The 24,902-nt window shown below is 30.2% G+C and overlaps 1 protein-coding gene across 6 annotated transcripts; it reads right to left on the reverse strand.

Moving 5' to 3' along the window:
• Positions 1 to 579: 579 nt before the first annotated feature.
• LOC145970762 (uncharacterized) lies at positions 580 to 15,602 on the reverse strand. 6 transcript variants are annotated; one of them, XM_083097699.1, is made up of 5 exons: positions 2,732 to 2,821; positions 2,526 to 2,660; positions 1,954 to 2,274; positions 1,387 to 1,524; positions 580 to 1,078 (listed from the first exon to the last, which is right to left on the reverse strand). In XM_083097699.1, the coding sequence occupies exons 1-4, from the start codon at positions 2,760 to 2,762 to the stop codon at positions 1,406 to 1,408; spliced, it is 606 nt and encodes a 201-aa protein (XP_082953825.1). In that variant the 5' UTR covers positions 2,763 to 2,821; the 3' UTR covers positions 580 to 1,078; positions 1,387 to 1,405. The 6 variants fall into 6 exon arrangements, 1 of the variants encoding a protein (XP_082953825.1); XR_014438596.1 differs by lacking the exons at positions 580 to 1,078; positions 1,387 to 1,524; positions 1,954 to 2,274; positions 2,526 to 2,660; positions 2,732 to 2,821 and adding exons at positions 10,020 to 10,489; positions 14,957 to 15,163; positions 15,271 to 15,602; XR_014438595.1 differs by lacking the exons at positions 580 to 1,078; positions 1,387 to 1,524; positions 1,954 to 2,274; positions 2,526 to 2,660; positions 2,732 to 2,821 and adding exons at positions 10,020 to 10,653; positions 14,957 to 15,163; positions 15,271 to 15,602.
• Positions 15,603 to 24,902: the final 9,300 nt, after the last annotated feature.

Raw genomic sequence — 24,902 nt, forward strand, 5'->3', positions numbered from 1 at the left:
TCCCCCTTGAAACCATACAACTTTTGCCTGAAACATTTTTTTCTAAAATGCATCGTTTGTGAGATATTTAGGTGTATCCAGACTTTTGGCGCACCCTGTATATATATATATATGTATATATATTATATTTTATAATTTTATAACTATTTTTTTTGTTCCCGTATTTATCATTCATCTTTAAAAATTCGTCCCTTAATTAAATTAATAAAAACTTAGTTGATATCATTTCTTATTGATATAGCACGTAAAGAATTATTATTATAGAATCTATAATGACAAGATGACTTTATTTTTTAGTTTGTTGCCAATAAGCATTCCATGATTCACATAATTTATTACAGATCTAGATGAAATACAATTTCTAATCAGATTATTTTCAAGTTCAATATCCTATGTGTGTTAAAATATATTTTCTATTTTCTAATTAACTAGTCAGACGTAAATACAGAAATATAATTTTTAAATATGTCGTTGTGTTTTTGATACTGATCATACAATATAGGTTTTTTTGACAATAAAGAAGAGGATATGCATGATTAACTTAATAAAAACTGAATATCAATTAAAAATATTAAGTTTTCATAGTATAGTCTCTATTGTATGCCATGTTAAATTAATTATAAATTAATATGATATTTATTAAAACAGATAACAATTTTATGCTACTTTTATTATACGAGCGTTTTTAAATTAAATAAATAAAAATTTGACAAACTAAATTAATTAATTATTACTACTACAGCATATATGAATATTTCAATAATATAATAATCACATATAAATATTTCGATAATAGAAAAGTCAACATATTATTTTTTAATTTTTTCGCAGTTATTTATATTATTTTTTATTTAATTTCTTCAAACTTGATTATTTGATAAAATTACTACTGTATTATGTTGTAAACGCAAAGCAAAAACCTATCAAAAATATCATTTCTTTCATTTAATGTGAAGGTTATATAAATTCTACATAACACGATTATATTATTAGTAACTATCTGACGTAGCGTTATCTTCAACATCTGTTTTAGAATCCGCGCCATCGACAATTTCTTGATCTTGAATTGGTTCAGCATCTGCATATAAAATTATTAAAAAAATAAAAATTGTTGAAATAATCTCAGCATTATAAGGCCTTGTCACAATAATTGTTCGATTATATATTATAATTGTTATTAAATCATTTGTAATTAAAAAATATCCGAGTAAAATATCAGATTTTGAAATGTTATATGAACCAAAAAATTTTTTGCGCGATTATTTACATGTACAATTTTATAAATTGTCAATCATATTTATATAGAAGTTAAAAACTTATTCATTATATCCAGTTATAAGTTTAGTACAACTAAGGCTTATTTAAATATTTATAACATAAATTTACTTTGTTATTCATTTCCCGGTTATTCATTATCTTCCAAATATTTTTTATGCATTCGGATTACGTCGTTTATCAAACTTGCCAGAAGACTGTTCATATTTGTTTCCTCATTACCATGAATCCCTTGACCTAATTCATCATCTAGCATACAAAGTAATTAAAAAAATAAATGTTAAAATATTTTTAGTATCATCTAATCTTGGTTTATAATCAATCGCATTATCTAGTTAATTCATGAAATTGCACAATTATATCACTTATTATCCGAATATCACAATACATTTAGATATTTAAATATTATTTAAACACAATTGTTTTCTTTTATGATTATTGAACTGTGTGATTTTACAAACTATCAATTATAATTAAATAGAAAATAGACGTAATAAAATTAATTATTATATTTGCATATAATAATCAGCTTTAATTGAAATTGACTCAAATCTTCATGATGTATATAAAAGTCGGACATCTGATTTTGTAAATGATTATTGTGCATACACACACACACACACACACACAAAGTATATATTAAGAAAAGATAAACCTACATAAATTTATTTTCCTTACCTTGTTTTTCTTCCATTTTATCTTTATGTTTTGCATTTAAATGTCTTTGAATACCATGACTATCTAAATGCACAGAAAAACAGTGTTTACAAATCTGGCACATTGCCATATCGTTTTCGAGTGCGAAATATTGCCATATCCAATTTTCTTTTTTATCAATTTTATTATAAATTTTAGTATCATAAATTGCTACGTGATTTTCATAATGATGCTTGTCAATAGTTATATAATAAAATGAATCACAAAATCTGCATTGTGCTTCACCATTTTCTAATGTGCAGTATTTTATCCACCAATAGTTTTGTCTCCTATGTTGTTTCTCTTTAACATCATATTCATATAATTATTATTCAATCTTTAAATAACGTATACATAAATGTATTCATATTTATGAATGTCACACAAATAAAAAAATTTTCTCTTATGCATGTATTTAAATGCATGGTTTTAGAAATCATAATTAATGTATTTTAACAATATGCGACAATCAGAATATTGTATCAATTTTATATTAGCAATAATTGAAAATAATTTAAATATTTATAAAATAAAATTACTTTGTTTATCTCTACCTGTGTCGATCATAGATTCATGTTGTTTTAAATGATCTCTAAGTTTAGGAAGTATTTGAATCTTATATTCCTTAGGACAAAACTTGCACTTCATCATATTGTTTTGGAGTTCGAAATATTGATATAACCAATTATCTGCGAAAAGATGTATATTATGTTTAATTATATGTATTCTCAATTTATATTTGTCTATGTATTCTGTATACTCTTGATCACAATGTCTGCATTTGGCCACATTCGTTTCAAATATCCAATGTTTTTCCATGTTTACGCGTTAATATTATATTCACACTGTATGTTATATACAGAACTTATTGTACTATATATAAAGAAATAACTAGTTCACCGAGATGTGTTCGTGGAAATTTTTTTCGACAATAAGGGTCATGAAAAGAAATATGATTCTCTGCACGAATATAAATATTGATATACTTTAAATCTGACTAAACTGTCTAGTATTGTATCTTATTATTCGATAAGCATATGTGAAATTTATGTCAAACATCAACACAAAATAAAAAGGAAAATAAAATCAGCTGAAAATTGGAAGCTGATATTAAGATTTTGTTTTTTACTTTGACTTAAAATCTAATTGAATTCTTTTTAAACTTAAATTGTTTTAATATTTTAATAATTTATATATGTAAGAGGATGTTTCTTTTTTGATGGTTTAAACGTTAATCCAAAAAATTAATTGTCACGTGTAAAAAATACTCCCGTTAATCTTTTCATTAATTTATTAACATAGTTTCTTCTATGTAGAATAGAAAACTTTTGTATATGTATTAAATTAATTCTGAGTAACATAAATAAGTATATTACATTATTTTTTTAATAATATTAGAGTTAATAAAATTAAGTTTTATCAATTATGTACTGCTTCCAGTATAAACAATTAATTATGTATCACATTTAAATAAATTTAAAGAAATAAATACTTAATATTTAATCTACTTTTACTAAAATATGACATATATAATTTGACAAATTATTTTTATATGAAATCTATGTAAATAAAATATATGTGAAATTAAACGAATCTTTTTCATTTATAAAAAATATTTGACGATTTGATATAGTTGATTAGAAAATATTATATATATATATATATATATAATATTTTCTAATCAACTATATCAAATCGTCAAATATTTTTTATAAATGTAAAAGATTCGTTTAATTTCACATATATTTTATTTACATAGATTTCATATAAAAATAATTTGTCAAATTATATATGTCATATTTTAGTAAAAGTAGATTAAATATTAAGTATTTATTTATATACTTAATGTAATAAATAAATACTAATATACATGTATATATATATATATATATATATATATATATATATATATATATATATATATATATATATGTAAGCAAGTCAATGTTACTTTCTTTTAATCTTGTTTAAATTTATCTAATTTCATAATTGCGCTACATCATGTCGCAAATATAATACGAAATTACTAAACTTCTAGAGCATCATCTTTTTGTTTTTTTGAGATTACTTAAAGCGCTGTGTTAGAAATAGCTGTATTATTGTAATGGCTTGATATAGTATTTTATCTTCATCGTTATGTTTTGAAATCAGCGTCATTGCCGAAATACCTTGAGGTTCAGTTAAATAGTCATCTGGACATAAATAATTAAAAAATTAAGAATTGATTGAATAATTGTAATATTATAAAATTTTAGGATTATTAACTTATGGGATTAACTTTAGGATTATAAACTCTCGGATTATTATTCGATTAAATTGTAAATCTGTTATTTTTTAACTACATATTATTCAAATATCCGAAATATTTCTGATATATTCGGATTTGCGAATATTACTTATTATTAGAGTAAAAGACTCTTTTTAATAGATTAAGAACTGTTTTTCCGGTAATTGTGCATAAAAGGGGCCTCCTCTCCGATTTGCTTTATTTTTAATTATGTTATAGGGAAGATCTTTCCGAGTAATTTCGTATATATATATATAAGGGTCGGACTCAAATAGTTTTGGAGGTATAGGCTGAAAAAGGATAAAAATAATAAATTCAAAAATAATTTTAATAGAATATATGTATTTGTAAACTTTGCTTTGTCTTGCGGAGCCACAGCATGTTCGGCCCCCCCTACGGGGGGGCACCACTTTCGGAAGATATAGCCTAACCCAACCTGTGTCTGAAGTGTGGAATATATCTGGCTTCGCATAGAAAGTTACAAACTTATATAAATCATATGAACCGTGTAAAGTGAAATGTTATATATATCAAGGTATTTCTTACACTTCAGACACAGGTTGGGTTAGGTTATATCTTCCGAAAGTGGAGCCCCCCCTACGGGGGGGCGGAACATGCGGTGTCCCCGCATGTACTTTGCAAGAAAAAGCAAAGTTTACAAATACATATATTCTATTAAATATATTTCCTTAAACATATATGATATGGTAAAATTATAATATCTACATTTATTTGCGACTTTCCACGCGAATTTTTGTATTTATTATTTCTATCCTTCTTCAGCCTATATCTCCAAAACTATTTGAGCCCGACCCTTATATATATATATATATATATATATATATATATATATATATATATACGAAATTACTCGGGAAGATCTCTCCTATAACATATTTAAAAATAAAGCAAATCGGAGAGAAGGCCCCTTTTATGCACAATTACCGTTTTTCCTATGCAATTATTTGAATATAATAAAAATTGCATTATTTTGTTGCGAATTATAGATCGTTTGGACTCATATATATCTACTTGAAATTAAGTCAAATTTCTAACAAAATATTATTATAACTTTAAATTTAATTACGCACATATCTTTTTGTGTGTCATTTTTTTCGTCTCTAATAGCATTTAAATTTTGACTCTTAATACAAAATAAACAAAAATAAATTCTCTGTTTTTAGCACAAAAAAAAGTTTAACATTTTGGGAGATTCGATAAACATTTTGATAGTTTCTTATTTTATATCTTTAAACTACTTTGTACAAATAAAACATGATAATCACATGTAATACCCATAATGTTATTCATACGGCAATTCATTAATATGTTGGGAACAATGACAATTATCAAGTTAAGACGTAACGAGATCTGAAACATGAGCATAATGGCTATCAGATTCGAAGCTAATAGCTTTAATTTATATTACACACACAGTCACACATATTAATAAATTAAATAAATATATTATATCACAACTTTTTATATTCGAAGATGGCATTTATTAAAATAAAAACATTTATATCTTTTATATTTATATCATTTACATTATGTTTATATTATATATGTTTATATTATATTGTATAATTTTATAAAATTGTTCCTGCATTTATCATGCATCTTTAAAAACTCGTTTTTAAAAATTAAATTAATAAATATTTGATTGATATCTTGATATTTTCTTATTAATATAGTATATAAAGAATTATTGTAATAGAATCTATGAAAAATTCTTACAATTAAATAAAATATTAGATAAAAATTACGATTTTTTAAATATTTAAATTCTAATATTTATAATATTAAATAATAATATTTATTTTATATTAATTATTAATATAGGTAATAAAGATTTCAGTGGTTTGAAAATATTATATATACAAATAACTTTTGCACAAGAATAAATGAAAAAATGCGAAGACGTTATATTGTCATTTACTTCGCTAATTGAGTGACGCGCAAGAAACTCTTAGAACGACATCAATGACTCAATATTCATCTAATTCACACGCTCCTTTCTTGGGTGCTATTATCTTTGTTGTTATGACATTCCATAAAAATGCATATAGAAAGAGAATCGCGTGTATCCTTGCAATATTCTATCACATCATCATGTTCTGTCGATTTTGCATTAAATATAAATCAAAAGGAAGAAATTAATAAAAGCATGGTTGATATATCAACCAAGGTTTTATTAATTTCTTCCTTTTCTTTTATACGATAAGAAGATAAGAATGAAAAGAAAGCGAAATACATATCAGTTTCTTGTTTTATTGTCTACAAAAGGAGAAAGAAAATAATCCGCGATTCAAGAGCAACAGCTTTCACTGTGCGTGAAACAGGACATTTTGTTCGATAACAATCTTGAACGTGGCATGACTATTCGCTGCTTTGTATGTTTCATGACAGAAGAAACGCTTGAATGCTAATCTCTGTAACGTATTTAAACTCTCGTTTTATTTCTCTCTCCATATATAAATGATCAATTTTGTTATCATAAAGATTTTGTGACTTTTTCAAACATTAGTAACCAAAAAAATGTTTGTTTGCTAATTTTATTCTATAAATATTCTATAATTAGTTTTTATAAAAGACAACATAAAAATATTAGGTGCGCAACTAAGTTCTCGCTGTTTTTTTTATGAAAATGCAACTTTATTGTGAAAAAATGGTTACAAATGAATCATTCAAAGTATTGCCCATCGCTAGCTACAACTTTTTCCCATCTTTCTGGCAGAGCTCGAATACCGTTACGGTAAAAGTGTTCATCTTTTGAGGCTATCCACGAATCAAGCCATTTTTTGATGTCTTCATATGAGCGGAACTGCTGATCAGCCAGACCATGTGCCATCGAACGGAACAAGTAATAATCGGACGGCGCAATATCTGGGGAATATGGCGGGTGGGGTAGGACTTCCCATTTGAGCGTTTCCAGGTAGGTTTTAACGGGTTTGGCAACGTTAGGCCGAGCGTTGTCATGCTGTAGAATCACTTTTTCGTGCCTCTGCTCGTATTGTGGCCGTTTCTCGCGCAGTGCTCGGCTCAATCGCATCAATTGAAGTCGATACCGTTCCCCAGTGATGGTTTCGTTCGGTTTCAACAGCTCATAATAAATAACATCGACCTGGTCCCACCAAATACACAGCATAACCTTCGCAGCGTGAATATTCGGCCGAGCCGACGACGTAGAAGCATGACCGGGCAGTCCCCATGACTTTCTTTTCTTTGGGTTGCTGTAATGAATCCATTTTTCATCACTCGTCACGATGCGATGAAGAAAACCCTTCCTTTTTTGCCGCTGGAGCAGTTGTTCACAGGCGAAAAAACGACGCTCAACGTCCCTTGGCTTCAAATCATAAGGAACCCAAGTTCCTTGCTTTTGAATCATTCCCAACGCATGCAATCGCTTGGAAATGGCTTGGCGGGTAACTCCTAATGCTGATGAAAGCTCTTGTTGCGTTTGGCATGGATCCTCATCGAGCAATGCCTCCAATTCAGCGTCTTCGAAGGTTTTTGGCCTTCCTTCACGCGGACGGTCGTCAACATCGAAATCACCGTCTTTGAAGCGACGGAACCAATCACGGCACGTTGTTTCACTTAGAGCAGCATCTCCGTAAACTTTGTGGAGCTCTCGATGCGCTTCAGCCGCCGTTTTCCTCGAATGAAAGAAGAAAACTTCCCGCATATCAACACTTCCCGCAAATGACGATTATTTAGCACAAAATCAGACATTTTCACACAACCAAAAGTATATGACGCCAAAACAAAATCACTACTGTGTCAAAACGGTTTGTTTACCATATGTCTAAGCTTGGTTCATGACGTTTTGGATATGTCGAAATCGACCAACACTTATTGGTGGCGCAATCTATTGACAAACAGCGGGAACTTAGTTGCGCACCTAATATATTATTTTTTTGTTACACTAATTAAATTATTAATTTGAGAGTTATTTGTGAGAAAAAAGGGAATTACGCTGGTTAAAGAAAAAATCCAATTTAGAAAATATGAGACAAATATACGGCAAACGCTATGTTAATAATGTTTTAATTACATTCTAAATCAATTCTCTCTCTAATAATATAATAATAAATAAATTATTCAATATTGTATACACAGTATATAATTGTGATTGATATTTAAGTAAAATATTGAAATTTTTTATAGTAACGAAGAAAAAGAAACCAAAAGAGTATTATTGTTTTAACATAATGTATTATTGTTTTAACGTAATATCATCTCGCTAAACTGATTGTGAGTCTATTGAATTCTTCTAATTACAGGCAATCTGATTAGCTGCATTTGGTAAAAGATTTTCCGAATGTTTATTTGTACTGAAAATGGGAAAATTAAATTAATTTTAAATGAATAGATAAACTAATTTTTTAAAAAAAGGAGAAGGAAGATATTCCTTCATCTTCTTAAGATATTTTCGCAGAATACTGATACATTCATATATAAATACACAGAATTTATTACATACTGCCGCCATTGGTTACGCGTTATATCGAAACGTAAGAAATTCTCTTCATACTCTCTTTAGCTATAAATCTCGCCACTTGTCACAAAAATCGCTTTATCTTCCTCGGCGCGGACTCTCGCGTCGAATTAAGTGAATGCAGTTTGTTTGCTCGTGTCGTCGGTATTTCAGGGATGGAATAAGCGGGGAGAGGGGAGAGAATGGAGGAGGTCGGGGGGAAAGGCCAGCCGATGGCGCCGGGTGGTGAACCCCGGTCTGCGGGGGTTGCACTGTGCATGGGCTCGCGAGATACGAGAAATAATGGCAGCACGTATACGCACGCCGGCCGCTTGTACACACAAGGCCACATTCGCCGAGGGAAACTGACCGCCGAACAGTTCCAATGGGGCCTGGTCACCACTCCGGCGGTAATAGTCCCGACAATAATCATTTATTGTTCCTCAATGGCGCCGACGCGGTCTCGCTCTAAATGGGAAGGCATAAAAAGTTCGACAATTTTATTCCGGCAAGTAATTATTACTCTTATTTCTATTCGCTGACAAATATAGTTTCTTTTAATCTTGCAACTTTTTTAATTTTTTTTCGATGTCATATATGTAATAAAATATTTCTGTTGAATGCAGTTTCAATTACACGTATATATTTTCAACAAGCGTCTTCATGTATTAATTTATAAATTCTCAGATTTAATCTTTACGTTTTATTAATCTCAAACATGTTTTTCATGGTTCGATTTTGATAAATTAAATATCGCTTGGATTTCAATATTAAGTAAACCTTCTGAGAAATATTATTTTCAATTATATATTTCTTGGTCATAATTTAATTATACTTTTTGAATATATTTGATTTTTTTGTTAAAATAAAATATTTGCTTAAAAAGTTATAGAACCATGGTTAATTGTATAATTTAATTTACAACATAATCCTTAGCTAAATAAGTTGCAAAACGCAAGAAAGAATCAAGAATCAAAGGAATTTATACATTTATTTATGACCGTTGTGCATCGCAGATCAAATTCAACGCTCATAGAATCAATTCGAAAGATAATTTTAATCTTTTTGCTTAATATATTCTTTTCATCTAGAAAGCGACTCTTTGTATCGAGTTTTCGAGATAGTATTTTACGATCTCAACCTGTGTCTTTTTTCATAAATTTTCTTAATAAATCATTTTATTGACCGTCTCAAATACAAAGACTACAAAGAACTATTAAGACTTGATATTTTATATTAATATCGTACATATATTGTTATAAAAAGATATATTTATTCGGGATATCTTCCTTTGTGAATCAATACATGGCATATTATAATATAATTAATATTATTACAAATTATTTTATTAGTAATTATTAGTAATTATTATTAATAATTATATGTAATAATTAATATAGTACCATTAGATTATTGGCTTTTTTTCTGCGGTCTCTGTTTCATACGCGACGAGGAACGCACTTTCTACACGCCTTAAGTAATGCTAATTCGTGTTTCTAGTCTAGACGGAGTGACGGATTATTAGTGCAACCAAGCAGTGTGTACGCGCGTTCCCGTAGAAGCAAATCTACGTGTGCGTATATACATAGGACATGTGGGCAATAAACACTCGATGAGCAAACGGTGTGCGCTCGACATTTGATTGGGCGAGCCGTGCGTAATGACGGGGTACTGTCATGCAAATCTTGTCAGCGTCGCTTATGACTGTGGGCCTATTACATCCGTAGACATTCGCTCATCATCTTGTTTGGCAACTGTAAATCGATGATTTGTAAATTCTAGAAACTTAGCGCATGGTCTTCGAACAGGTGCTTTATTGACGTCGCGTGTTATTGATGTCTCTATGCGTATCATATAATGCAATTGTTGTATCGCTATGCAATTGTTATATGCTTCTGCTTATGTTGTTATATGCTTTCTGTAACAGACACGTTTCGAGATAAATTCGATGCAAAAAAAAGAACGCGATCTTATATCTCATAATAAATGTTTGTCTGCTAATTTTATTCTATAAGTAATTTTGTGAAAAACAAATTAAAAAATTTATTAATCTTTTATTGTATTAAATAATTAACTATTAAATAATTAATTTAATTTAATTATTAAATGAAATGTTTAAATTATTTGCGAGAAAAAATGAATTATTTTTTTGAGTTGATTGAAATAAAAAAAGACTCGAATTTTAAAAATACGAGACAAATGACAACATTCTTACGTCAGTGCTTTGATTAAGCGTTCTATTAAATCAGCTGATCAGCGTTCTATTAAATCTTCCGATATAATATTACGCTACGTAATTATAATTGACATTTAGAGAAGTCCTAAATTATCCCAGCCCTAAATTAACTCGAATTTTTCGCGTTGCAAACAAGATGCAACGTTATTATTACTATCGCCGGCGTAATCGCATGAGGGCGAAGATGAAACGAATGACTACAATCGAATGAATAACAATGGCTATTTCGAGTCACGGTCGAGCGGGTCGTCAACGATTTCGACGCTTTTGTACCGCTCGCATCGATTCGCCCTTTTTCATCTATTTCCCCGCGCGCGCAAAACTCCACCGCGCCAGCCACCTAAAATGCAGGTACCATGTGGTGACCATGGCCGATGTCCAAAGTAGAGGATGGCATTTATAATTTTTTTTTTCGCCTCTAACCCACGCACGCACATGAACGGATACACGCGCGATGCCATCGCGGTCGGATAGAATTTATATTTCGCTCGGCGCGTTATCGTTGATTTATCGCAAGACCCAGTTTTCCACATTTCTCCGCGCTTCGCGTAATCATTTTTTTTCACCCGCGCTTGTTTCGAAAAGGAGAAAAAAATAACGACGAGTTATCGCCAGATAAAAGCGCATTGCATGCGAATGATCGGTAGTTTTCGATACATTTTATGAACAATAATTGGGAATAAAATACCGATTGCGAATAAAAGTTGTGACAGAAATAACAACGTTACGTGATATTTTAAAAGCCTAACGAAAACGTTCGCGTGTATGTACATGGGTTTTCATATATAAATGCACGGAATTTTGGAAGCGCCATTATTCGACGGTCAGTCGTATAGAAAAAATTGCACAATCAAAATCGATAAATATGTTTTTGTATGTCTCTGTTACATTGAAGAAATATTAATATATTGCAACAATCACATATCGGAGTCCACTTAAAAAAAACAAGTATAATCGAAATTTATATAATACTCTCCTTTTCCAATTTATGCTCTTTTTTATGACATTGGTTACATATTTCAATATTTGTCATTAAAAAAAGATTTATGTAATTGACAGTTCAAATATTGAAAGAATTAATGATGTACGAATAATTTGATTTCATGTAAATTTAATATCATTGCTTTCGAAGAACAAAGAAGGTTGAAATACACTCTTCTTAAGTTTGTAATAACATTTTGAAAAGTTTTCATTGCATAGAAGTATGCAGAGATTGTGTTTTTAACAGTTTTTTTTTAAATCTCGAACGCGTGACGAAGATCGCTCGCGATGTGCTTTCGCCATCAATGAAGTATTAAACGTAAAGATTATTTAAACAGAAATATTAGAAGAATAGCGTTCATAAAGTAATTAAAATACCATTTGAAAGTAAAACAATTAAGAAAAATAAAATTTACTAGAAATGCTTTTTCGTGAAAAGATTTCAAATTTTGTAAAAGTTTAAAAGTAAGAAAAATATCTTAAAGTAAGAAAGGCTCTTAAAAAAATTGTTTATCCAATTATTTAAACAAAAATGATTTGAAAAGATTTTTTATTTATAAGAAAAGTATATAAATATATAAATATATAAATATTTTAACGTTTATATATATGTAAATAAATAATGTAATAAAATAATATTGTATTAAAATAATATAATATATAAGTAATGTTGCAATATAAAATAATATAAAATTGTATATAAATAATGTAATAAAATAATTTTTACATATATTATTATATAATATTATATAAAAAAATTATTATTATATAAAAATAATAAGAAATTAACTAAAGTTCTGCTATTGTATTAAAACATGAATGATATGTTGTGGAATATTTTTATATTTATTCCACACGCGGCCAATAAAACTGTTGTTTTCCCTATTTTTTCTTCTTCGGAGGGCTCAACGCGAATCTTAATTAGAATATACGTATTTCGGGGAATGTAGATGAGTTTATTGGTAACAGCGCCCATGCGTATCTGCAATAACAGGATCATGAGCTTATAGCTGGAGCTTAAGGGGTTCGATCAATTATTGTTCGCCTCCTATCTACATCACGCTGGGCTAGAGCATCGGCCGATCTACAACAGGCGCATTCTAAACTGCATTTACGCGCGTACTTTTCACTGTTATCATCAAACAAGTCATTTTCAAAGGATAAAGATATTACGCTATTTATTGATCAAAATCTGATCGAATTCTTGAATGTTTCAAAAATTAAACATATTTCAAAAACACAATCTGTTTCTACATTTCTTTAAAGAATTATTCACAATAAAATTATGCAGCATAATTCTTTTTCATGAAAAATAAAAGTTTCATTAAAATAAAAGAAATAATGAAATATGAAAAAAATTAAAAATGAAATATTATCATTAATTTGAAATAATTATCGATATAAATAAATTAATTTTTATATACTTTATTATTTATCGAAAATGCGCGCTTTTCACGTAAATTAAAAGAAATCGATAGAAAGAAGATTTACAAGAATTTTTCTATTTTTTAAAAATACAATTACATATTTCTCAAGTGATGCATGTTGTTACGTTAATAAATTTTTTATTCATTAATTTAAATAAGTTTCTTGCGAATCATAAATATTATTTTACTATTTTCGACCGTGGTGTCTTTTGACACCGAGAATATATAGCGCAAGATTTATAAGAATCTTTCTATTTTTTGAAATATAATTACATATTTCTCAAGTGATGCATATTGTTACGTCAATAAATTTTTTATTCATTAATTTAAATAAGTTTCTTGCGGATCGCATAAATATTATTTTGCTATTTTCGACCGTGTCCTTTGACAGCGAGAATATATAGCGCAATGTCAAGCGCATATTATGCAATATCGCGGATTATCACGTGTGAAACGTTCTATAGGAGAATCCAGGATCGGTTAGTTGACTATACCGTCGCGGCTAGGCCGCTTATCTCGCTGCTCTGGCATGCTAATCAACGAGCTATACTACGCCTACGCTTGTATATAGGACAAGCGCGTTCCGGCAGTTATCTCGATTTGTCCAAATAATCCCGGAACAAATCGTTGCGGGCAGCGATTAACTTCCGTCTCGTTTCTACTTCATGCAGTGTACGTCTGTCGGCGGCGCCCATTTGTTTCCGCTTCCTTCAGTTGGCGCTAAAGCGCCATCGATAGAGAGAGAAAGAGAGAGACCGACGTATAAATTCACTCTCTCAAATGAATCATCGGGAATACTTTATCGTTCCAGCGAGAAATAATTTCATCCAGCGATTAATGCATTCGCGCTGCAACTCATCTCGAGCCGCAAAAATCAATCCCCCTACACGTTCGATCGCATCGTAACTTTCTACCTCTTGTAACTTGCCGTTTTTGCCTCGATGGATTCGCGCACAGCAAGACCCGCCACGCTATTATTCTCGTCGGCGCTTCGCAATCTCGTTTCGCAATTTATCTTCTCGCAGTTATCTTCTCGCGCTGATTACGCGTCAATCATTTAAGAGCGGCAGGAAAAGAAATAAAGTCGCGAGCCTTAAAGACGATGTCGCGCGAAGGTCCTCCACAAAAAGTTCACCCTCCGCGAGGGTGAGGGGAGAGGGCGACGCGGAATAATATCGTCCCACGACGAGATCCTTCCGGTAAACTCCCCGGTGGCGCACCACCCGCCGCTCTTCTCGAAACGAAGAGAAAATTGGAAGAGACTGGAGGCGGCGGCCTCTTCCAAGGCGGTTCTCCAACCGGCGCGGCGCGATGGGGAAGCCAGAAGAGGCGCCGTGCGGGAAGAGATCCGCTCGCGTTCGTCCTGAAACGCGCTCCTCGGGGACTCGCGAATGAAATTTCATTTCGGGAGCGCCGTAATCCCGGAATTGTTACTTGACTTCGTTCGCGGAACGAGAGCATGAAAGGGATCCCGTAGATTCGCCCTGTAATCGGTAAAATGTACCTCCATTTTCCGCCCACTCTCTCTCTCTCGCTCTCGCTCGCTCTCACTCTCGTCGCCCCCGCGCGCTACTTACTTTCCTTCTTTAACCGACACGAGGATCCTCATTGTTTCGTACACCTGTGCTTGCAATTGGCTCGTCTCGAATTCCAAAGGGATCAGCCGTAGGGCTTGATAAGACCTTGAAGTCGTTGTTGAACGAACAGAAGCGAATCGATGTAATTTGCATGGATATTCACGACCGGGCGCGCCCGATATCGCGATTTCACGAAGGAGCCGTAAACTATGAGAGATTATTCCGCGTATCTTAGAACGGTAATTCATCCGGAGTACTTCGAATGATGTAAATTTGAAATTAGAGAGCAACAAATATATTATTCATGTACTTACCAGTTTACGAAACTTTATAAAGCTTAACTGGATTGATAGCTGACTGACTTGATGGCGTCTATTGATTATGAGATCAATGGAGAAATATATAGCAATGTGACTATTAATTAGAGGAAAATGATGGTCTCGGAATAGTCAGGAACTTGGACTCTCCAATCTCCAATTCGCTCGCGTTAAACTGCACTTCCTCTCCTCTTTGCACTGATGGAACTATCCGAGCATCCGCCGTGATCTCACTTCGCTAACCTAATTTTCGGTAAGAGATTAATCGTATAATTCAACGTCGAGTGACGTGCAGACGCCGTCGATAGCGCGAATGCGGGCCAAAATGGTATTACAGCCGAATCCGGGGGAATCGATTCCCATCGATATGATCGTCTCGAAGCCCCCGAAAGGAACGGATAGAGTAAGGGACGTGGAATTTAGATCGCGAATACCTCAAGGAACATCAATTAATCATTCGTATCGCAATATGTGAAATCGATTCGGATTATCGCGCGTAGACGACTTGATCCATTTATACAGATTACATGTTAACTAAACTGTCATAAGTAGGGATGCTGCAATGCGTTGCATGTATTAATCTTTTTGCTATAGAATATTTCTCTAGATAATTCGTATATTAAATAATTGATTTTTTTCTCTTTCTATTCTTTCTATTATTTTAGGTCTCTAATTCTTGGAAATCAATCTATTTCTTACTATATTTATGATTTTCATTAAGCTAATCATATTTCTTGCCATAAGAAATGAAAGAAATTTCTTTAGTAAACTATAATGAAGACGACAAGGAGAGTTATTTCTCTCGATTGAAATTTGAATCGTTAGAATTCCAGTGTGTATGTATCTAAAGAATTCAATTATGATAATTTACAGCAAGATCTGTGTCAACATGATTCGCTTGTGTTTCACAATTCATAACAAAAAAGATAAATTCGTATTCTCGTGAGAGAAACGCGAAGAAATTGCGCTAGTTCTACAAGCACGATTACCATTTTGATATTTTCTCAGAGCTTGAAACTTTTCATCGTGCATGTTGCGAGTATTTTGACTAAGTTAGAGTTTTCAATGTTGATAGAGATCATAATAATTTCAAATTCATAAGCGAGTAAAATTAATCATTCGATTAATTTAAAATTATACATTAAATTAGAACTTTCTAAAAAAGCCCAATATTTATTTCTAATCATGTTTGATTGTTGATTGTCATAATCCGTAACAACAATTTTTGTGTAAATGTAATAAAAAAAGGAAAAAAAGGAGAAAAAAATTATTATATGAAAGAGAAAAAAACACGAGCTTCGGGAAAAGAAAGCGATGAAGACAACGATTGTGGACAGAATGACGGAGAGAAAAGTAGAGGATAAGAGAAAGAGTATTTCATATATATATATAGTACTCCAACTCGCGATTAGATGACTTGTCAACCTACGAGAAAATTGCGTTTTACAAACTTGTTTCGAGAAAAGAATTGGAGGGAATTGCGGACGAGGGCAGCCCCCGTCGTAGGCAGGTAAAAGAAGCTGCGAAGGAGGGAAAGGATGAGTCGGCCACGTGTTAGGAGAGAGGACCAAGATGAGGACGACGAGGAGTAAAAAGGAAGATGCCCCTCTCCTTGCGTTAGGGCAAAGCAGTTTGAGCTGAGCTTCGAGCAATGCAAAGTCGCTACTTCTGTTGTAGCTGTCCCGTCTTCCTCCATCTCCCCCCTCCCCCTTCCACCACTCTTTCCACGATTCTCCCTCGTCGTCTTCACCTATTCCTTACAAAGAGAGACACAAATTGCCTCGGAACTTAGTTTCGTCGGATATAAAGGACTTTCCGATTACGTTACCCGTATTCCGTGATTGATCCGAGATGACGATTGCGAGGGCAACTCGACGTGACCTCCTTCGCACGCTTACTCTTCGTGCCGTCTCGTCTAAGGAATTACAAAAAAGCGTTATTTGCAGCTCTCAGATACATTTCTTCCAACGTTCCTATCGTGTCATTGTCCTATAACTGGCTCTCCTGCGAGCGGAAAATTTGCTTCGGAAGCTCTATTACATTATATTGTATCTCGATTATATTATATTACACTCTGCTTGACAAAACTTACATAAATAAGGTGACAAAATATTGGACGCGTCCATAGCGCAAGATTGGTAATGCCAGCTTGTTCCCTAGATAATTTCGAGAAACAAGATTACGTCGCGTATTTATTGTCGCCAAATGCGAGAAGCCAACTGGACGAGTCACATGTCCATCGCAGGAAAGCAACACATATGTCGGACGAGCGTTATTCAAATAAACAATACAAACATCAACCGTAATCGTTGAGGCGAAAGTGATGTTTGCAGATCGGACATGGCAGGTATTCGAATTACGAGGTCCAGCGATCGGAGAAGGTCCCGCGCCAAACGACCGTACGACGGCGATTGGCCAGTCTTTCAGGACACCCCTTCGAGCGCAGTTTACGTAGTTTACATACGCGGGATGAAGCGAAGCTTTGCGAACGGCGGAGATAAGCCGCGTCCGAGAGCCGGCCGACCTTATCCCTCTTTTTTCGCCTAATATGGCGATAAAATAAGGAAAGAGTCCCCACGGAGAGAAAAAAATGGATTTCATCCCCGTGCTGTGATTCTTTCGGATTTCACGCTTCAGGTGGAACTTCGGCGTTGCCCGCGACAGAGTTTCCACCCCGACTGGTTTCCACTCTGCTCGCGCAGTAATAAATACGCCGGATCGGCCTGTTCCAGCCACGTGAATATAAAGGAATAAGGGCGATATATACATATATTTGTGTGGCGATTGTTATTTGACAAATAATCATAGTTTCACACACACATATACATACGCGAATAAATTTACTATCAACTTACTCTAATTATTAAATTCTGACATGTATATAATATTTTACATATATAAAAAATACATACATAAAGAAGTATTTTATTCGTGAAAAAAAATCATCCATAGCAATAAGTTTATTTCTTACGGAAAGAAATCATTGCAAATAATTTCTATCTAAAAAGATTATTTTATTTTATAAATCATCTTATTTTATTTTATAAATTATCTTATTTTATAAATCATTTACGCGATTTTATAGATTAAATAATTATACGAGAATTCAACGTTTGATTGAATAGTAGACACAGAAATCAATTATGCGCTGTGATAATTAAAATGATAATTAAAAATAAAATAGCAAAGAACTCTAATAATTATCGATCACGTTCTCCTAAAACTAATTTGGTTAACTTTTCCGTTGTTCTCGTGTCGAGCGAAGGAAATTTGAGCAAAATCGACAGAGCCGTTTGATTCTCGTGTTTATCGGTGCAAAATGTACATACGGAAACAGTTACATAGACGTGCGATAACGAGCGCGAGGGCAAAGGACTGGTCGTACGTGTTTTCGAATTTTCCGGGCGAGCGCGTTGATCCAAAGGGCGCGAGTGGGTTAATGATTCTCTCTTGGTCCTTCCCCCTCTGATCCCTTCTTATTTATGGCATGCATTTCCCTATATCTCTCTCTCTTTCTCTCTCTTTCTCTTTCCATTTCCCATCCTTATCACTACTATATCAACTATTATGTACGGAAGTTCGTTTCGATTGAACTTGGACTGCGATAAGAACGAGGAGAGGGAGAGGATTCGGTAGAAAGTAGTGAGAGAAAAATATAAGAGAAAAATTTTTACTATGAATGAAACATTTCATGGAGCCGATTGTGAGTTTGAACGTTTTCTGGCTGATCGGACGATGCACCGTGGACACCGATGCGGAAACCTTCGTTCTCTTTTCGCGTTGCAACCGGTCACCCCGTAATCCCGCGCTTGCTTCTATTTTATAAAAGGGAACAGAAAATTGGTTGATATTAAGAATCCGTCGTTATCATATTCGAAGTTAATAGTTTCAATTTATAATGTATATATTACATTATAAAATCTCAAAAATGTTTATATATAACGTACGTATGTTTATTATAACGTACTTAAAGATCAATCCTCTGATTTCGTAAATAATGTATATACATATATAAAAAAAGAAACCTATTTAAATTTATTTTCCTTACCTTGGTTTTTTATAATTACATCTTCATATTTTTTATTTAAAAAATTTGCTTTATAATATTTTCACTATATAAACTCATACAAAAAAGGCGATTACAAATCTTGTACCTTATTATATTGTTTTAAGTGTGAAACATTGCCATATCCAATTAATTTTTCCATGATTTTCACTGCAAATTTTCATATGGCAATTTGTTACATAAATTTTATAATGTTCCATTGAAATTCTGTTATCTTAAATCACAAAATTTGCACTATATTGTTTTCTAATATGCAATATTTTATCCATCTATACTTTTTTACATCCTTGCGCCTTAATATAATATTCATATAATTATTATTCAATCTTTCAATAATCTGTATATATGTATAAATGTATTCAGATCCCTGAATCACATAAACCAAAAAATTTTCACGTAAGAAATTACTTAAATATATATGGTTTTAGAAGTTATAATATATTATAATATATTTTAAGAATATCTATATATGCAACAATCAGATTATTATATTAATTTAGTATTAGTTATTGAATTGAAAATAAATTAAAAATTTATATAATGAAATTACTTTGTTTATCTTTACCTGTTCCGATCTTATGTTTCTTTGAATGCGTTCTAAGATGTAAGCGAATCTTATATTCACGATCACAAAGCTTGCACTTTACTATATTGTTTCTGAGTGCAAAATATTGATTGAATCAATTACATCCGCGATTGTCTTTGAAAATTTCGTTATGTTGAATTACCATGTGTTTGTTAAAATCATCTTTTGTCTATGCAATTTATAAACTTTGCCACAAAATCTGCACTATCTTCATTTCAAATATTCAATATTTTTCCACGTCTGCGCGTTAATATTATATTTACTGTTTTATATTACAATATAAGGAAGTAACTAGAGAGTTCACCGAGATGTATTCTCTCATGGAAATATTTATCGATGATAGAGATCGTGAAAAGAGATATGAATATCTCTGTAGGAATATAAATATTGATACCTAGTTTAAATCTGACTAATAATAATATCTCGGTATTATTTTTTGTTTATAACGCATGACCGTATCTTTAAATTTACATTAGATATGCGTAGTAACCTCATATATAATATGCTGATAAATAAACTTTAAAAATCAATATCATTCGAACGACTTCATTTTTTAGTTTGTCGTCGATATGTATCATATAATTACATGTATCATATAATTTATTACAGAACTGGATGAAATTTAATTTTCAATCAGATTTTTTCAAGTTCAATATCTTATATGTGTTAAAATGTATTTTCTAACTAATTAGACGTAAATAGGAAAATAATTTATAAATATGTTGTTACGTTTTTGATCAACAATATAGTAGTTTTTAATAATAAAGAAAGAGATATGCATGATTAACTTAATATAAACTTAACATCGATTAATAATATTAAGTTTTTATAGTTGTTAGCCTCTATTGTATTGTATGTTATATTAAACTAATTATAAATTAATACGATATTTATTAATGCACACCATTTTATGTTATTTTTATTATACAAACATTAATACATTTCAATAAATAGAACTTATCATTTAAATTAATTAATTATTTCTATATTATATATTTCCATATATAATATTTATTATATATTTCCATATATAATATTTCCATATATAATATAATATTTCCATATATAATATTTATTATATATTATATATTTCCATATATAATATTTCCATAATATAATAGAAAATCAAAATTATTTTTAATTTAATTTTCTTGAATTTATTCATAAAATTGTTACGTATTATATGTTCCAAACGCAAAACAAAGAAACTATTTATTAAAAATATCATTTCTTTCGTTTAATAAGAAAATTGTATAAATTCTTGTAATTGTATAAAACAAAACGATAGTGTTATTATTGGTGATTATTTATAGCATTATCTTCAACATCTGTTTCGGAAAAAGATGCAAGCTCCGCGCCACCAACAAATTTTTGATTTTGGTTCAGCATCTGCATACAAAATGATTAAAAATAATAAAAATTGTTCAAATAGTCTCAACGTTATAAAATGCCACAATCACTGTCCGATTAGATCTTATAATTGTTATTATATTAAGTCACTTGTTATCAAAAAATATCAGATCTTTAAATATATTATAAATATATTATATTATACGAACCGGCGAAAACTTTTTGGTATGCGATTATTTACATAAAATAAATTTTTGTAAATTGTCAATTAAAACATTTATATAAATGCAAAAAATTGATTTGTCATATCTAGTTATAATTTAGTATAATTGAGGCTTATTGAAAAATTTATACCTTGTTATCCCCGTTATTTATTTTCTTTCATGCTACGTTTATATATTTGCATTCCGTTCTTTATAAAATTTAATGCACTTTTCATATCTATTTCCGCGTTACCATAAATTCCTTGACTTGATTCATCATCTAGCAATCAAAATAATTGAGAAAATGAACGTCAAAATATTTTTAGTATCAGCGAACATTGTTTTATAATCAATTGCACTATTTAATTAAATCATGAAATTGTTATAATTAAATCACTTGTTATCCGAACATCAGAATACAATTAGATCTGTGAATATTACTTAAATATAAATTTTTTCTTACATGTGTTTATTGGACCGTATGATTTTACAAATTATCAATTATAATTAAATAATAGGTTTAAGAAAATTATATCTACAAATAGCATTAGCTTTAATCGAAATCTTTATAATGTATGTAAAAGTCAAACATCTGATTTTGTAAACTATTATTGTACACACACACACACACACACACACACACACACACACACACACACACACACACACACACACACACACACACACACACACACACACACACACAAAAGTAATATATATTTAAGAAATATATATATAAATATTTATTTATTTATTTTTTTACCTTTTTTAATTTTATCCATATGTTTCTTATTTAAATGATAAATGATATTTGCACTTTGTAAATTCACACAATAATAGAAATTACATATCTTGCACCTTGCAGCTATTATATCATCTTCGAGTGCGAAACATAGCCACATCCAATCATTTTTTTTATGATTTTCAATGTAAAATGTTGGGTGATCAGTCATTACATGAACTTTATAATTTTGCGTATGAATAATAATTTTATGACTTGAATCACAAAAGTGGCATTGTACTCTATTGTTTTCTAACGTGCAATATTTTATCCACCAATATTTTTGTTTCTTGCATCCTTGCGCTTTAAGATCATATTAATACAACTATTATTCAATGTTCAAATAATGCGTATACATAAATATATTTAAATCTCCTAATATTTCATAGATAAAAAAATTTTCTTGTATGCAATTACTTAAATGTATGATTTTACAACTTATATTAATATATTATAATAATATATTATAATAATATGTTATCCAACAATCAGAATATTATAACAATTTAATATTAGCTATAATGAAAAATAATTTAAATATTTATAAAAAAACTTGATTTGTTTGGTGATTTCTTTACCTGTGTCAATCTGAGATTTATGTATTAATGAATGTTTTGCAAGAGTACGTGATTGAATTTTATATTCGCAATTACAAAGCTTGCACTTCGCTATATTCTTTTCGAGTGCGAAATATTGATAGAACCAATTATTTTCGCGATCGTCTTTGAAAGTCTTCTTATGTTCATTTTGTATATGTATGTTTAACCTTATTTTATTATGTATGGAATAATTTGTATAACTTTTATCACAAAATTTGCAATTTGCTGTATATGCTCTAAATGTCCAAAAAAATGTCCAATTATTTTCCATGTTTGCGCGTTAATATTATATTTACACTTTTATATTACACATTTATATTACAGGACTTATTGTACTAAATATGAGGAAATAACTAGTTCACTGAGACGTATTCTTGTGGAAATTTTTCTCAAATAAAGGACATGAAAAGAAATATGATTCTCTGCAGGAATATAAATATTGACATATAGTTTACATCTGACTAATGTCTCGTATTGTTTTGTATCGTACCTATTTTTACTAAATATCAACACAAAATAAGAAGAAGAATAAAATCGGTTGAAGATTAAAATTAATATTATATCAAGGATTTTGTTTTTGACTTTGACTTAAAATCTAAATTCTTTTAAACTTAAATGGAGCTTTAATGTTTTAATAAGTTATATATATATGTAAGAGAATGTTTTTTTTTGTCGATTTAAACGTTAATCCATAAAATTAATTCTCAGATGTAAAAAATACTCCCTACTCTTTTCATTAATTTATTAACATTATTTCTTCTATGTCTAATAGAAATATTTTGTGCATGTATTTAATTAATTCTAAATGAAATAAGTATATTATATTATTTTTTTAATAATATTAGCATTAATAAAATTACATATCATATTGATACATGATTTAAATTTGACATATAATATATTGTATTATTTTGTTCAGCATGACCGTATCTTTAAATTTACATTAAATGTGCGCGATAGCATAATATGGTGACAAATAAACATTGAAAATCAATATCATTCGAACGACTTTATTTTTTAGTTTGTCATCTATATGTAGTTACATATCTAAATAAAACTTAATTACTAATCAGAATTTTTCAAGTTAAACATCTTATCTGCTAAAATGTATTTTCTAATAAGTCGGACGTAAATATAGAAAAATAATTTTTAAATAAACTTTAATTATGTCGTGTTTTTGATTACTGATCAACAATAGGTTTTTTGGATGAAGAAGGAGATACGCATGATTAATTTAATATCGATTAGTGATATTAAGTGTTTTTGCAGTTGTTAGCCTCTATTATATTGTATGCTATATTAAACTAATTATAAATTAACACGATATTTATTAATGCAAACAATTTTATGTTACTTTTATTATATAAATGTTAATAAATTTCAATAAATAAAAACTTGTCATCTAAATTAATTAATTATTACTAATACGTATATTTCCATGATTTAATAGAAAGTCAATATTATTTTTTATTTAATTTTCTTGAATTTATTTATAAAATTATTACGTATTATATGTTGCAAACGCAAAACAAAGAAACTATTTGTTAAAAATATCATTTCTTTCGTTTAATAAGAAAATTGTATAAATTCTTGTAATTGTATAAAACAAAACGATAGTGTTATTATTGATGATTATTTATAGCATTATCTTCAACATCTGTTTCGGAATCCGCGCCATCAAAAAATTTTTGATCTTGAATTGGTTCAACATCTGCATACAAAATGATTAAAAATAATAAAAATTGTTCAAATAGTCTCAACGTTATAAAATGCCACAATCACTGTCCGATTAGATCTTATAATTGTTATTATTAAGTCACTTGTTATCGAAAAATATCAGATCTTTAAATATATTATAAATATATTATATTATATGAATCGGCGAAAACATTTTGGTATGCGATTATTTACATAAAATAAAATTTTGTAAATTGTCAATTAAAACATTTATATAAATGCAAAAAATTGATTCATTTATATCTAGTTATAATTTAGTATAATTGAGGCTTATTGAAAAATTTATAACGCAAATTTACCTTGTTAT

Source organism: Camponotus vicinus, unplaced genomic scaffold (assembly GCF_025532165.1).
Source record: "Camponotus vicinus isolate PSW18456_S1 unplaced genomic scaffold, iyCamVici1.0 SCAF_4, whole genome shotgun sequence".
Lineage (NCBI taxonomy): Eukaryota > Metazoa > Arthropoda > Insecta > Hymenoptera > Formicidae > Camponotus > Camponotus vicinus.